The sequence below is a fragment of the Pholis gunnellus genome, assembly GCF_910591455.1.
Source record: "Pholis gunnellus genome assembly, chromosome: 19".
NCBI classification, from domain to species: Eukaryota; Metazoa; Chordata; class Actinopteri; order Perciformes; family Pholidae; genus Pholis; species Pholis gunnellus.
In genome coordinates this window covers 18,950,759-18,966,796 of record NC_136546.1, presented here as the reverse complement: position 1 = coordinate 18,966,796, position 16,038 = coordinate 18,950,759, and the positions used below count along the sequence as shown (strand labels likewise).

The 16,038-nt window shown below is 42.7% G+C and overlaps 2 protein-coding genes across 3 annotated transcripts; one reads left to right on the top strand and one right to left on the bottom strand.

The window, feature by feature from the left end:
- Nucleotides 1–17: 17 nt before the first annotated feature.
- On the bottom strand, nt 18–8,386 carry LOC306711430 (uncharacterized protein KIAA1755-like). The gene is made up of 9 exons (XM_079180385.1): nt 8,198–8,386; nt 7,858–7,917; nt 7,483–7,606; nt 7,291–7,393; nt 5,122–5,235; nt 4,926–5,042; nt 2,703–2,863; nt 1,300–1,446; nt 18–218 (listed from the first exon to the last, which is right to left on the bottom strand). Exons 1-9 carry the CDS (start codon nt 8,214–8,216, stop codon nt 92–94), a joined length of 972 nt encoding a protein of 323 aa, XP_079036511.1. The 5' UTR covers nt 8,217–8,386; the 3' UTR covers nt 18–91.
- A 1,706-nt stretch (nt 8,387–10,092) lies between these two features.
- rmdn3 (regulator of microtubule dynamics 3) lies at nt 10,093–15,994 on the top strand. 2 transcript variants are annotated; one of them, XM_079180527.1, is made up of 12 exons: nt 10,093–10,541; nt 10,926–11,115; nt 11,334–11,474; nt 12,213–12,561; nt 12,758–12,860; nt 13,012–13,072; nt 13,171–13,246; nt 13,374–13,451; nt 13,641–13,739; nt 14,380–14,433; nt 14,787–14,867; nt 14,997–15,994. In XM_079180527.1, the coding sequence occupies exons 1-12, from the start codon at nt 10,334–10,336 to the stop codon at nt 15,051–15,053; spliced, it is 1,497 nt and encodes a 498-aa protein (XP_079036653.1). In that variant the 5' UTR covers nt 10,093–10,333; the 3' UTR covers nt 15,054–15,994. The 2 variants fall into 2 exon arrangements, with proteins under 2 accessions (XP_079036653.1, XP_079036654.1); XM_079180528.1 differs by having other exon boundaries at nt 10,479–10,545.
- The last annotated feature ends 44 nt before the right edge of the window (nt 15,995–16,038 follow it).

The following is a 16,038-nucleotide window of genomic DNA, read 5'->3' as shown; positions in this document are numbered from 1 at the left end:
CTGCTCTGTGATCTGGAAACAGAAGGAAACACGTTTTGGTTCTGAGAGGTAGTCTGACATTTAAGCCCGGTTTAAATGCACCACAGTTAGTTTAAAGTTTAAAGCACAGACTCGCCTGCAGAGCGTCCTCTCGCAGCTGGAACACCTGTAACTGGAGACGGGCCTTAGAGAAGGCCTGCTGCCACAGCAGCTCCACTTTCTCCACAGCAGCCGTTATCCTGTAAAATACAAAAATACATCTTAAATTCATATTTCTTACATTCATATCTACGCCAGTTTGCAGCCCTCTAAAACACATTACTACCTAAATGAATGCACCCTGAAAGGCCTTTATTAAAAAGGAAACATGTATCCCAGAGATCCTTGTTACATGAATAAGGTATGAAACAGTCTAAAACTACGTCTAAATGCTCTTTCATACTTCATACTAGTTTTTACAAACGGTTGTGATTTGGGGCCATAGAAATACTAGAATTGTGGTTGTGTGCCTCAGCAAACCAGTCAAGTAGCAGTTTCCATTCATGTCTGTCCAAAATGTCATCGCTACACTTCAGACGTGTGTGAAATGCTGAAAGAAAATGAATTTATTTGATCATTTATTTTACAAAGATTGGCATACAATAGAATCTATTTATACAACATGTTTCCAAGTTGCCACATGTTTAATCAATGTTAGGGGGGGAAAAAAGGCTCCATAGCTATACATTGAGCTATTCACATGTTTACAAGCTCTACTTACAGCCTCTCCTCTCTGCTCAGCAGTTCACTGAATTTGTGTCACAAACATGGCTTCCTGGTTGCACCGAGGAGCTCAGAATTTAATCTTTTTGACAGGATCTGTTTAGAGTCAACGGTTTATTTTGGAGGAAAATTCTAAATGAGACATGTAGATGATGAAATATCACAACTTTAAGCTTTTTCTGACTGAAGCGTTCCTCACACATGATGTGTTCAAGGACCGTCGGAAAGATGATAATCTGACGATTATGACAGTTCTTACAGCTCTTGGCTGTGATGAACGGTGTAGTTTTGGTGATTGTTTAAAGGAAAAACATGCTTCTTCCATCCCGTCGGCGGGTTTTGGGGTTCAGATGGTTAATTCCTCATTTATTTATCATAAATACATCACGTCACCATAAAGTGTCAGCTATGACTGCTTAGACAAACAGAAACCTTACTAGTGAAACTAACGTTTGCCACTGTGTGTACAATGTACTTGGCTGTTGAGCAACACAGGGTTGCGACATTGTATGGTATGCGTGGGAAGTGTTGTTACGGAGGATTAACCGGCTGCAGTACCTGCAGTGGTTCTGCAGCATGTCGAAGGCGGTGCGGGTGAAGAGGGCCGTGCCGGCCATCGCCTGGTAGCACGGCTCCCTCTCCGGGTAGCGCAGCTTCTCCACAACACTCTCGCAGCGCGTCAGCAGCTCATCCAGCCCCAGCTCCCTGAATACAGATATGAAGACGGTGTAGAGGGTGAAAGAAAATATCTCAAACAATGAAGCGTTTTGTTTTACGGGTTATGTAACCTAAACAATGGTGTACTTGTTGACAGTGTGGAAAACTAGCTACACTTAGAAATAATATTTCTTTTTGACAACCAACACATAATGATGAAGGCACTTGAAGGGCTTATGATGTCGGATCAAAATCACACTTTTTAATGGACTTAATGAACTAACGCAGTACACAGAGTTGATACGAGCACAGCAGTTTAATCAGCTTTTGACTGGTTAATCCCGTCGCCTGCGTCTTCATATAGAGTCCCACAAATACAGATTGATTTCAAAAGATAGCTTCAAGAACAGGTTCTCACGATCAGCAGATGGATTTGTTAGCAGTTTAGCTTTTGAAATCATGCTAAAAATCACACATCTGCTTTCATAAAATTCTGTATTCGGTTCGTTTGCTCTCACACCACAAATAAACTGCACCTTGTGACCGAGAACCGCCTTTCCAGGAAATCTCGGTTTGGTTGTTTGGTCCTTACGAGGGTTCGATTAAGAGCTTTCACACAATCCCAAACATACCGCACTAACAAACCTGTTTCAACCAAACCAAACAGGTTAGGTGTGGAAGCACCCGATGCGTCATTTTCCGTGAACATGGCTGCCAACTTTAAAAAGGAAGTTGTGTTTTGTGTTTGAGATTCAAGTTCCAAATATGTTCACATACAAGCAGCTAAACCCCCGAGAACACTGTTGCTCCAAAACAGAGAACACAGGGCGAGTTACAATACTACTTAGTATGCCAGGAGCTTCGTTTTTAGGATGTCCCAACACAAAATATGTCAAATGGAGAATGCCAAAAATAATGTGACCAGGATGCAGTACATCCAGAACATCCTGCAGTATGCAAAACAGCATGCTTTTCTGGCTATTCTGATATTTGAGCAAAAGTTCAATGTCAAGAAAGTAGTATGTCCCAATTGAATGAATACCGCATGCAACAGTACGCACTTTGTAAGGGCCGCTGTAGTATGTACTAAAAGTAAAAAGAAAAAGCGTCACAAATACAAATAAGGAAACTATCTCTGGAGATAATTAAATAGAGAACTCCTCTCCAATTATACATCCCTGAGAGTCGGGGACTGCATAAGCCTAATTCCACTAGATATCTTTTCTAAAAATCACTAAATTCAGACCATCTACTGAACCAACGTTGGCCTATGGGAGGAGTAGAGAAACCGTAGTGAGCCGAACCTCCTGAGCTGCTGGAACTTTGCTTCGTTGGTGGAGCAGAAGTGTCGGAGCTCGCTGAAGGTGGAGGGCGGCGGCTGCCTGGACAGAGCCTGCAGGGTGCAGATGCACGAGGGCAGCCGCTGGACCACAGACAGGAACTCCTGAACGAACTCATCGATCTCCTGCAAGCAGGAGCGGCACAGGGACAAGAGTCAGTGTTCAAATGCAAAGACGGGCGAGGCCCAGTCTGTTGTCGGGTTTACATCATGATGCTTGGTGCTCAAAGTTGACGGACTGTCTTTTTTTCCTCATGTTTAATTTTTAATGTGACGATGTCGGCCATATTATCTGCCCAGAGAAATGTTTTTGTTGCTGCTGTTTACATTCCTCATGATACAAATTTTAAAGAAAATGCACTAGAGGAATGTACTGCTGTTTGTTTATCATGTGTTTGTTGTGTCACAGATGAGCTACAGATGAATTTCGTTGTGCATCCCTGTGTTGCATAATGACAATAAATGATCCTTGAATCCCAATGTATTACTCATTTTATAGTATCATTTTATGATAAAACAAGCAAGTTTGCTGTGATTTATGTGCAACAGAAGTTGCTGTAACCGCTCAACATACAAGTAGTGGAGATGATGTAGTTGCATCCTAGAATGGTCACTTATAGGACGAGAGCTGCCATAGTTAATGAATACTGTCATCATGGCAAAACGCCCGAGATGAATGAATGAATGTATAAATGTAATTGGGGGGGGGGGGGGGGGGGCTCCTTTCACTTGCTAATAAGGTCAGCTGACCACGCGATGCATTTGCTCAAGCTTCACCAAGGTAACAAGACAATAGACGCAGGCCGCTCGGACGGATCTCATGAATGGATTCACACATGACAACATCTCCTGACCGAGCGAGCCCGAGCACGCTCTCCATCACAAAGCAGCACTAGTTGGAATAAATATTTTGGCTTTGGCGTCGTAAACAGTCGGTTTGAAAGCCACTTCAGACGTCAGCGGAACAACAGAGCGTGTATGTGTGTGTGTGTGTGAACACAAACCGCTGCCGAGGACAGCGGCACAATGTCACTTTGTGTTAAACCGTCTGACTGATCACAAGACCGATTCATAAGACTTGCTTTGATTCACTCAGATACCCGAACACGTGCTTCACAACCAGAACGGAGGGATGCTAATTCACTGAATACTATCATCATAATATAGGGTATTTGTGCCAAGTGAATACAGAAGGAAGCAAATACCACAGTGTTGATCTTTCTTTACACATTTAAAGATTATTGTCCTGTTCTTATCTCAATTTTTTACTGTCAAGCTTGTGCAGTTAAAGAGGGTTCATACAAACAAACCTGTTTTAAAAAGGGCTTTTTTAACCTCGATGAGTGAGATAAATATGGCTCCTTGTTCGGCTCTTTGTAGTCAAGATTTATCTAAAAAATAAAACAGTCTCCCATGAGTAAAGAGAAGAACTTCAGAACTTTGTCTTATTTCTGTAACATAAATTAAAACCTCTTCAATCAAATGAAGGGCGATCAGTACGAGAGGTCTGAATCACTCGTGAATTTTATTTTTTTCTGTTCTTAACGAGTCAACATTAGTTTATATGTATTAGTATGGAGTTTGGACACGATACAATAAAAAGGGTAAATTATGGGCCATTTTCACTTGTGCCTAAAAACGTAAGACTTGAGTGAACATCAACCTGTTCATTAATCATCATATCTCAGCTAATCTCGTACAAAGTCCTACATTGAAGTAAAAACAGATGTATGTTTTTTTATTAATTTATTTTAAGATGATCACTTTTTTATTTTTGACCCCTTAAGACAGTCGCATTGTTAACGTCTGCTGCTTAACATCTGCTACACGTTTTCTATGGAGAACACCTCCCAAAATCATGAATAAATAAATCAACATGCCATTAAATGTACCACAAAAACAAATGTTATTCAGTGCATTAATCAGTGAAAAGAAATGTGACAAATAGATATTTCTGTTTTAAATTGATTCTATTTACGTTTGTATTAATTCACATATTTATCTACTCATCTAATTTGCCCCTTTCATTAACTTTGTTAAAAAATGTTTAAAAAATGTATTAATTTCCCCAAACTAATCCATTTCTGTATTATTTTCTTTAGACGTGATTTTTATGCATTTCTGCTTCATTATGCAAATGACGTTGGCTTTTTCGCCTGCTGGTCGATGAACCGAGTGCAAAGATCACCTTGATGAAGGCCACCCAGCTCTGGTGACAGTAGACCAGGTAGCCGCCCAACGACGCCGTCAGCTGGCTTCGGTCAATGTAGTTGGAGAGCTCTGGGATTTCTTTAAGAAGCACTTTCTGCAACAGAGAGAGAGAGCGGTGTTACGTACCGAAGTCAACAAACCACAAAGAGCACGGCGTGCGTCGTTCCACTCACCTTGAAACAGGCAGAGAGAGACTTTGACGGAGCCAGGAGTTTCAGCAACAGCTTGACAGCGTCCTTCTTTTTGGGCTGAATTATGTACACACTGTGGACTGTCCGCTTGTGCCGCTAGAAAAGAAAGTCACAGTTTGTGATGCTCAGAAAAACACTTAACATTTATCTTTTGTAATGATGTTAATTGGAAAAGAGAGTTTGTGGGTCAGTGGGCCGCACGAGAGCTGCAATTCCAACCATGGCCACCTGGACCATTCAGAACACAGTGTCCAATCTAAATGTTTGCGTACAAACAAATGCGGAAATACAAGCGCAACAAAAGATATTCTGATACATAAAACCTTGCATTTCCTTTTTTTAATTCCCAAATAGGTTTGAATTAGCCTAATTTACAGCCTCCTACACACCTCATGAATATTTACGCATAGAAATGAGCAGCCTTCTTCTTGTTTTTTCTTTACAGCGAATCACAATACCGAGTAAAAGACCAAGTACATTTTGACAAAGTGGGGCAGAACAAGACACCACGCACGACTAGCCATTAACACAGGGCGTGCATTTGTTGACATTGTACTCTGGTGTGTAAAAAAAACGAATGTTTACTGAGGTAATAAATCAAGAGAGAAGTAGAGTCATTTTCTCATAGAATTCTATACAACCAGAGGAGTCGCCCCCTGGTGGTCAGTAGAGAGAATGCAGCTTTAACACATGAAGCTTTGGCTTGAGCAGAGGGTTGCCGCCTGGTACAGAAATACAGTAAATAAAATTACCAATACCCATTGACATTAAGTAAAAAGTGCAACTTCTGGGGCCATTTGGGGTCAGGGGCCTCAGGGCCTGTTAATCAATCACATCCAGATTGCATGGATCATCACACACACACACACACACGGTAATCATCAGTCAGTCTTTTTCCCCCCAATCCCAGCAGTTTGTTATTACAAAATAAAATGTTTAAACATGTCTGTGTGCACGCTGACATCAGGCCAGCAGCTAAGACCTCAGAAACTAGAACTCTTCAGTTTCCTTCTCGAGTGGAGGACTGTTGAGCTGGGTGAGAAAAGGCAGCCGCCCCACATAAGTGTGCTCATTTAATGTCATTTCACTGAGGCTTTTCTATTAGAAAACCAAGCATGTGACCAGCAATGCATGTGACCCCCGCCCCCTTCTCCCCACACACACACACACAAAGGATTTCTACTATAACCACCACATGCTTTACACACTTGGTATTGTACTTTGAAGAACAGCTCAGACCATAGCTCTTTGAATCTAGAAAGCAAATGTTGCATAACTTAAACGCTGCAAGAAAGAGCTCCGCTAGTCAAGAGGGCAATCACAAGGTGAGTGCGTCAGCGCACCGTGTGCAGAGAGAACCCTCTCAAAGTCCTGCTCATGCATAATTCACACAAAGCCAACTGCAGAAACACCGAGCTACAGTTTCACAAAAGATCTGTGCGTACATGTACAATACTTTCACTTAAATAAAAAAACAAACACTGGTCTTCCATCTTTTCTGCAGCAGAGAGGAATGCTCTCTTCAGGATGGGACATTCTTCTCGGCCCTAATTCAGTTCTGCGGTTGGAGTTGGACTTTTATCTGCCCCGAGGAAATAACATATCGAATAAATCCAGCACTGATCCAACAAACAGCGATCTTTTAGTCAGGAGGCCGCTGTTCCGTTTCCCACATGAAACAAGAAGCCAGCGTTCATATATTCGTCACGTAACTGGCGTACTTCAGTAACAGAAGATCCAGCATTGTTTACATCCATGTTTACTGGCTGACGGGTCTTCGTCCCCATCTTGGCCCCTGCAGCTGTAATCAATTCTAGTGCAATAGTGTGAAACCATTGGAAGGAGTGTGCAGTACCGCATCATGTGCATCCTCATGTGTGCACAAGATAACAAGGACCCACTCATTGGGAAAAAAATGCTTCATAGCTGAAATTCATCAGGGGACCTTTAATTCTAACCGACGTTACTGTGGATGGTCTTGTTTTTAGACTGAAAATGTCAGGGAATCTTTAGACAGGTTAAACTACTTCAATCATGGGTTTTTAATGCATTGATACATGGGGCAGCTGTGGTATATCTACTAAACACATATTCTTTTAAACGTGTACATGTGGTTTGTATCCACAGTAGCGTACTCGGCCGGGACAATACCTCAAGCAAGAGCAGCGTCTCGGAGACAACCCTGGTCGTAGGGAGCGAGGCGTGCCTCAGATCGGCCACCACCGACACCAAACTCTCCTTCTCCTGCTTCTTACTGTGGAGAGAGAACAAATCCATCCATCAGTACATCTCTCATACACACACACACACATGCACACACCAAGCCTGTGCGACTCCACCTACTTGTGCAGACGCAGAAAGTAATTTATGAAGTCCACCACTTCTGCTTGGCTGAGTTCTGAGGAGAGTTTGGCTTGTTCGTCTGCAGGGAACACGATCAGAGGGCAGCCATGTTGATCAAACGCACCTGTACGGACAGATAACACAAGTTAAGTTGCACTTAATTCAATAAAGAATAAGTCAATCTTGCCAATAAAGCTTAACATTGTTATGTGATTATTGTCAATATTTATCACTTCAATGCAGCGACTCTTAGGGGCTTAAATGAGCTCTATACGTCTTAATTAGCAGTTTTTATCCCTGGTCAAGCTTCATTATAAGCCTCATTACTGTGCATTTAAAACATTTGTATTTTAAAGTGGAGGATTAAATAGCTACCGGGGAATAACACGGCTGCAGAGTTGAGCACGTGATCAGCAGGCACCGACTCGTGGAAGTCTGAAAAAATAAGATTTGTGTGGAAAATTATTTTTTCATTGAAAACTCTGCAACCCCGACAAGAATGTTTCAACAGTTCTTTCCGCAACACGACCACTGGAGGAAAAACCGGCCGCAGCAAATTCCTCACAAAGAAAAAAAAAAAGTTGAGCAGCAGCTCTGTGAAGTGATGAAGACTTTAAAACGGTCCACGTTTAATATAACCTGTAACAGTGGAAATGACACGAGTTATCACGGGGGATACACAAGGTGACGCGTGCACACTTTGTGTGTCTCCTACCTGTTGCGTGTCGGCTCATCTTTCCTCATTCGCGGCTCATTTCCAAGACAGTTTGGTGGTTGTTGTTTTTGGTGCAAATCCAAACTTGTCCCTTCATTAACAACCCTGAGAGAGCTGGCCGAACACGGAGCAGGTCTACTGCTGCTCGCTGCCTCTCTCCGCCATGTTGACAGCGTATTCACCGACGGCTGCCTGGATGCTGTTCGGCTCGTTTATATTAGAAAGAGGGCGGAGAAAAAGCACAGGAGGAGGAGGGCACACACTGTTAACAGGTGCTGTGTCGAATACATTGTAAACTTGAGTTTATGGTCTCAATTAAGTCTTCTTCAATACAGCATGATGTTCATTTAGTAAACTATGGTCCATTTAGAGTCAAATAGACCATAAAGCAGGGGATGCTTTAGTGCAGGGCTACTTACTAACTTGCATTCTCTCTAATGTCCACCAGGGGGCGACTCCTCTGGTTGTATAGAAGTCTATGAGAAAATACTCCTGCAGTAGGAGTAGCCAAGCCTTACGTGTCTGTTGATACACCAAACTGGTCTGACTGGTCTGACTTTGTTTCATTTAAGTCATTGATCACCGAACTCCCTAAGATCTCAGCATCATTATCAAAGTGTACCGATTCATTTCAGGGCTCATTCCAGCAGCACTCTATAGATTGGGTCAGTATTTGTTATACGTAATTGTAGACGATTTATTAGTAAAAATTGTGAGAATTTTATTTCACAGATTCCCTTTTTAAAAGTTCTGACATTCTCAGTGTTTTCCAAATCAGCTTGCAGTGTCTACATTGTTACACAGCCTTTGAGGATTATTTCAGCATATTTAACGTTGCACACGACTACCAAACGTGCACTTTGGTTTGGTTGTGGTTTTTTGGAAAACAGGAATATCCCATTCATTGACCAGAGGATATACTACATTTACATTTCTATAAATTAAACACAGATTTAAGTCTTCAAATCATTTAGACTATGTGCTGAACTTCCATTGGGACACTCTGCAGGTGTCTGTCATGTGGAGTTTCACTGCTTCCTGCATTGTGGTTTCCATTGGACACATTCTTGGCATGCTTCAGGAGCGACATGAAGAAAGAAACAGAGTTGTGTCCATGTCTATCTTTGCATATCTGGGTCAGGTTCACAGAATAAACATGGTTTAGCAGAGGCTCCCATCCACTCCCAGGCATTATGGGGGATGTAGTCTTCCCAGCATGTTTCACATGTTTCATCCTGATTGATTAATGAAAAGAAATCCTCTGTAGAAACCTTCTGAATATAGAGAGGAATTAAACTGTAAAGTTTGGTGTACAAGAGCTACTGAAGTGGATCAGAGTCTGAGAAAAAACTAATTTAGAGAAAATGTCCTTTGAAGAGATGTTTAGTTAAATTACAGACATTTTGTTGACACTACAGGTGAATAGCAAATCATTTGAGACACCATGTGATCAGCAGTTGGCTTTCTATTCACAAATAAACAACTCAGGGATAGATGATAGGTGGTAAAATCATTGATTTTAATTGTATTTTTTATTTATATTATGCCGAGTTTCTACATATTAATATTCCGGACGGAAATGGATTTCCAAACGTTTCACCCCCACTTGTCAACACCTTTTATTTTGTAGGTTGGAACCGGAAGTTATTTTCCCACCGTGACATCAGTGCTGATGCAATGTGACGTAGTCACGTTATACATTTTCATTGCATCATTGCAGCTAGCCGACACACATTTTACACATCTTGTTATGATGTAAAACATAAGAACACTGCAGACCGCTTGTCAACACCTTTTATTTTGTAGGTTGGAACCGGAAGTTATTTTCCCCACGCGCTCGCCTCGTTGACATCGGTGCTGACGTGATGTAGTCACGTAATACATTTTCAAAGCGTCATTGCAGATAACTGACACACGTTCACACACCGTGCTACGGTGTAAACACACCGTCTTTTTGTATCGTTTAACTTTAAAAATGTGCGTTGTGTTTTATATATAAACTCGATTCAGGCTCAAGAGGAACAATTGTAACATCAAGCTAATTACAAGCCGTCACCGTTATTAGCCAGTGAAGAAACAGTGACATGCTAATGAGGCTAATCTAACGTGCTAGCAGCATCTGCGGAGTGCGAAGAGATGAACACGCCGCTCGGGAGGAGCGGGTTGATCGGACTCGCGGTCGGAGCCACAGCCGGTTGTGGCTTGATCGCCTTCATGATTTACCGGGAGATCGGTAGGAGAAGATCCCGGAGACTGGTGCTGGAGGCCCGGTCAGCTCCACGGCTGTGTGACGGCGCGGAGGAAGAAGCGGTGCTGCTGCTGCGGGAGACGCTGGATGCTCAGGGTGGGTGGGTTTCTGTCAAAAGATACATGGCATGTAAGAAGATATTCAGTTATGATGATGAAACATCTATGGAAGCCCATTTCCGCCACTGTGAGGAAACACATAAAGATCCTGTAAGTCATTATAATGAGATACTATCTCAAAATAATGACTTACTGTCTCATAATATGAGATGTGATGTCCCAATAGAATGCATAATGCATGCAACAGCCTCAAGTTACACTGGATTATATTTCCTATCTGGTCAGGCGTGTTAGCCTGCTGCCACCACAACCTGATAAGCAGAGGATGGGTGTTCATGTTTGGAGGGGGGGAGAAGGGTTAGGGATCGGAGGATTAAAGTCCAAAACCCTCGCATCTAACATGTTTTGTCTCCTTCCCCAGAGGTGGAGGCCCAGCAGCAGGCCCTGGCAGCGGTGGAGGCGGTGGTGCAGGGCCTGTCCCCAGAGCAGCAGCTGGAGCTGAGGAACCAGCTGGACCAGGTGCTCACCTGTGTGTCCTCGCTGCGCTCAGAGGTGGCCGAGCTGAGGGGCGGCCTGCAGGACATCGCGGTGCAGATAATCCAGGATGTCAAGTGAGTCACAGTGGTGAGATGTACAGTATCCGTATGATAGCAAACAGATCAGATAAAAAAAAAAAACACACCACTGTCAGCGTTGTCAGAAGGAAAATAACTTCCTCACTGTGTTCAAACAAACCAGCATTTGAACACATAGCTGCTACAACAGGATGCCGGGTAGTTGGCGTTGTTTGACTGATGTGAACGTATGTTCCTCCTCCCCCCACATTCAGAAAGGGAGTGGAGGACAGTCAGCGGGTACGTCGGCGGCGCCATCTTGTCCACAGGGAGCGCACCGACTCCACCGGCTCCAGCTCCATCTACTTCACTGCCAGCCAGGGCGTGACCAGCGCGTATGAGACCAGCGAAGGAGGGTACGTCGTGGGTTTTTGTGATTTGGCGTAGTGTAGAGAGGAGAGGAGAGTAATGGGCTGTGAGTCAAGTAGGAATCGAACACTGCAGGACCAGGTCAGCTGATAGCTAGGTTTGTTTTTTAAAAGGCTTCTTAACGAGCTTCATTAGTTAATTCCTGTTAATCTCTAACACCGTTACGGCCTGTTAATTAAATAGTGCCAAGTGTGGCTAATACTAAGTGACTTTCAGGTTTAGACTCTGACTCTGAGACACAAAGTCAGACACAAAGAGTTTCATAGAGACCACTTGGCTTCAACCAAGGAGTAAGCTCTGTGGATTATCCAGAGTAAACGTGACACTCACTCTGGGACGGGACGTTACTGTTGAATTTTGTAAATGTAATTTTTCAATGCTGTGTGAGCGACACACTCAATTTCATTCACCTCTATTTTATTGGGACAGACATCTCAAAACCTGAGCTAATGAAATCAAAACAATCTGCAGAAAGATAACGGTAGTAGAACAGACATTCCCATTCAAATCATAAAGCAGGAAGGTCATTTTTATGTTTTTAACTGTGACTCATTTTATTTCTATCAATGCACCGAGCTGAGGGACATTCTGTAACTACTGAAATGACCCCAGCAAACAGTTCAATGTCCATTCTGCTCTTCTGCAGTCTACGACACACGCGATGGATCCTCCAAGCGGAGATAAATAATAATCATTTAAATCAGCCAATGAATAAATCGTTCCAGGTACTCGACGGCCTACGCGGAGTCCGACTACACCGATCGCGACACGGACAAAGAGGAGGGCGAGCGGGAGCCCGAACAGGAGTCTGAGGAAGACGAGGACCAGAGCTGTGCCACCGTCCTCACGCTCCGCCAGGAAGACTCCCAGGAGGGGGAAGTGGAGGATAGAGGGCTGCTGGAGGAGGATGAGGAGGAAGAGGAGGAGGAGGAAGAGGAGGCGAGGCTGCAGCTGGTGACTGAAGTCCCCAGTGGGGAGCTGGCTCTCCTCCTGGCTCAGAGCGACGTCCTCCACACCGGAGACGCCAGTTTAAAGGCAGAGGGCTTTAAACTGCTGCTAGACAACAGAGCAGAGGTAAAAGACGCTGGAACTATTACTAATAATAATCCATATCATCATAGAATAAAGAGTACAGATCATTTTAGATGAAGTAGATATGAAATACAGCCCCATGGAAGAATTTTCAGATCTTGTTGACCAACTAAAGAGCCCAAACATTTGCTGGTGACGCTCACACTGACTGGTGTTTCTACTGATTCTGTGTCGGCAGTATGGAGACTGCAGGGAGTTTCTGTGGCGACTGGCTCGGGCTTACAGTGATATGTATGAGTCCACTGAGGACAAACAAGAGAAGAAGAGCTACGCACAGCAAGGTGAGGGACACACACACCCAGACACACCCTGAAATGAAGAAGTTACAACTCAAACAGAGAACCAGACTGACTGTGTCTCTGCCTTCGTTTATCGTGGTATAAAATATGACTGTTGTAGTTGTTGTCATTGAGCTGTGAGCTGGTGTTACAGGTCAAGATGAGGCAGAGTCGGCCCTGAAGAAGAACGGCCTTAACGCAGAGTGTCACAAATGGTGAGATAGCGTTCTGGATTTCAACCGCTTTTATTATCGCTGCAAACGATTCGTACTTTGACGTCACGATTCTGATTGAAGTATTTCTTTGGCTCCAGGTTTGCTGTGTTGACACGACTGACCTCCAAGCATGAGACCATGCACGGCAAACTAAAGAGCAGCAACATACTAAAGGTAACGCGTATTATTAAAGGTGTAACGCGTATTAAAGATTCGCTCGCTTGCTTACTGACATGTTTACTTGTTTATCTACTTACTGACTTATTTACTTACTGTCTTATTTTTTTTAATCTCCATCCAGGAGCATCTGGACCGAGCAATCGCCCTCAGAGATGATGACCCCATGTGTTACTACTTGCTTGGCAGATGGTGCTACGAGGTGAGAGAAGGGGATTTCACTCTTATTGTTAACTCTGGTCTTATAAGATGCAGACTTTATCACCCAAACATCAACACTGTGAACTTCAGACAACCACATCCGACGTGTTTACACCCATTCCAAATGGCCACACTCGTACTTTATTCGGGACACGACTCTGGGAGTTTTAAGTCGTTTGTGTCTGTGCAGGTAGCCACTCTGGACTGGTTGGAGAAGAAGGCGGCCGCTGCCCTCTACCAGAACCCCCCCACCTCCACACTGCATGACGCGCTCGAGAACTTCCTCAAGGTACCAGAGTTCTGTAGCTGACGAGACATTTCTGCACTCTTAATTTTACATGTTAGACGTCTACTCCATATGTAGTGTGAACCCTTTTACAACCAACGTCATAATTACATCACAATGTTAAGCTTCGGTAATATGCGTCGAAGCCACGAGCACGCACAAAGTTTATACTCAAGGCGCTGTTTGCAACAATTTGATTTGGCTGCAAAATATTTAGAAATTGACTCACTTTGTAAAATCCTCAGATGTGTAAATAGTGCTTTTAGCAGAGAACTATTTGTGACAGTCACGTCTGAAGAGATCTGATTTTGCATGCAGCTAACGCCGAGTATAAACTAAACTTTAGCTTTAGACGAAAGACTGGAAGGAGAACACGAATCACCTCAGAGTAGTGGGCTGAAGTCACGCATCCAAAATGTCCTCTCATAAAATGGAGCTTCTAAATTTCAGTTGGTTGCAATCTGCAACCTCGCTGCTAGATGGCGCCAAATATCTACACACTGCACCTTTAATAACACTCAATAACCTTAGCAGCCTCTTACCCACAATGCTTTGAGAAAAATGAGGAGTGGCAAACGTGGTTTTGTTTTCCTTGGGCTTTTCATTTTGTGATTGTTTCATATCTACAATATTTGTCTTCCAGGCAGAGGAACTCAGTCCAGCTTTCTCCAAGACAGTGAGACTTCACATCGCTCAGGTAAACGACCCCTCCGTCTTTTTAATAGACCGTACAATAGTGTGTGATTATTGAGCACACAGTGTAGTAACGACCACCTGGAATCAGCGCGACTTCACCTTTCAGGAATAGAGTGCTGCAGGGCTTTTGTAGGCCAACCTCGGCAGTTAGCATCAACATTTGTGACCGTTTTCAAACATTTTCCACTAACGTTCTCCACCAGTTGTACATTTCTTTATATTATGAAGGCTCAGAATGTCCCATTAACACGGTTCTTAACCATGAGCCATTCACGTACACATCTTAGGCAAACAAGAGATTTCAAATTTGTGTTTCATGCCAGCTGGTTTGTATTCATGTTGTTTGACTTTTAGTGTCACCAGAAGCTGGGAAACATCTCTGAGGCCACAAACTGGACTGAGCTGGCTCTGAAGACGCCCACAAACTCGGATGATGTAAGAGCATCCAGTTTAACTCACCAAATCACCAGAAATGTATTTCAGTATTTAGAGTTGTGTAGATTTCTGTGAGAATATTTCAGAATTATGTGCATGTTTCATTGTTGCCTTTTCTTTATTTCCAAGGATGAAACGTATAAACTGGAGGCTCAGCTTAGAGTCTTAACTGACGGAAAAATCTGAAGAAAAGAAAAGAAGAATTCTACTGAGATCCAGCCGATGGCACCGATTGGCTAGTCAGGCCGCCAATCTGTGGTCATCCAATCGGATCTCTTTTCCCTTCATTGGTGGAAACTTGTCACACTGTCACTGTGAAATATGGAGTTTATTGATAAAATATATCTTGATGTTTATCTTTGTTTTCTAACTATTTGTTTGCCTTTTTAACTGATATTTTTTTTAATCCGTTTCCTAAATGAGGTAATCATATATGATCACTTCTCTCTAGTGGCCATCCAGTCGTGCAGATGGTTTTATTTCAGAGACTGACATCTCAAAACTCTGCACGGCTCGACACCACTAGAGGATCCTTTATTCTGCTTTTGTTCGACTTTTGAAAGAGACTGAATAAGTTATCTGGACACTGCGTCCAGTTTAATCAGGGATGTTCCGAGAGCTTTACGTAAATGAGGGAATCACTATAAAAAATAAACCTATTTAACTTAATTTATTTGTATTGTACACCCTTTATTCTAATATGTTCCGATGGGTCCATCACATCCTCTTTGATGCGTTTGTGAAGATAAATGACTTTAATGTAGATGTAGTAACATTGTAGTATTTTGATCTGAATATATATACATAAATATACATTTCTTTCAGTTAAGCTCCAACTTAAATAGATCATTTAGTTTAATTAAAGCTACTGTACTGAACCACATTCCTTGGTTTGGTTGTGACTGACAATATTTTTGTACTTTGTGTTGAGTATCTTTGCTTCTGTTGAGCTTTGAGTGGTTTTACATTCCTGTTGTCTGAAGTGAAAGTTAAGCTGCAGGTTATTACTTTGATCTAACATCACTTGTTTGTTCTTGTTGAGGTTGATTCATTTGATCCTGCAATAAAAAAATAATATGCACTGAAGTGACACATGGATAACATTGAATAAAATGATGTTTTTTGGATTCATGTCTTGTAAACTTGTTTAACAAATGAGAAGTCAGTTTAA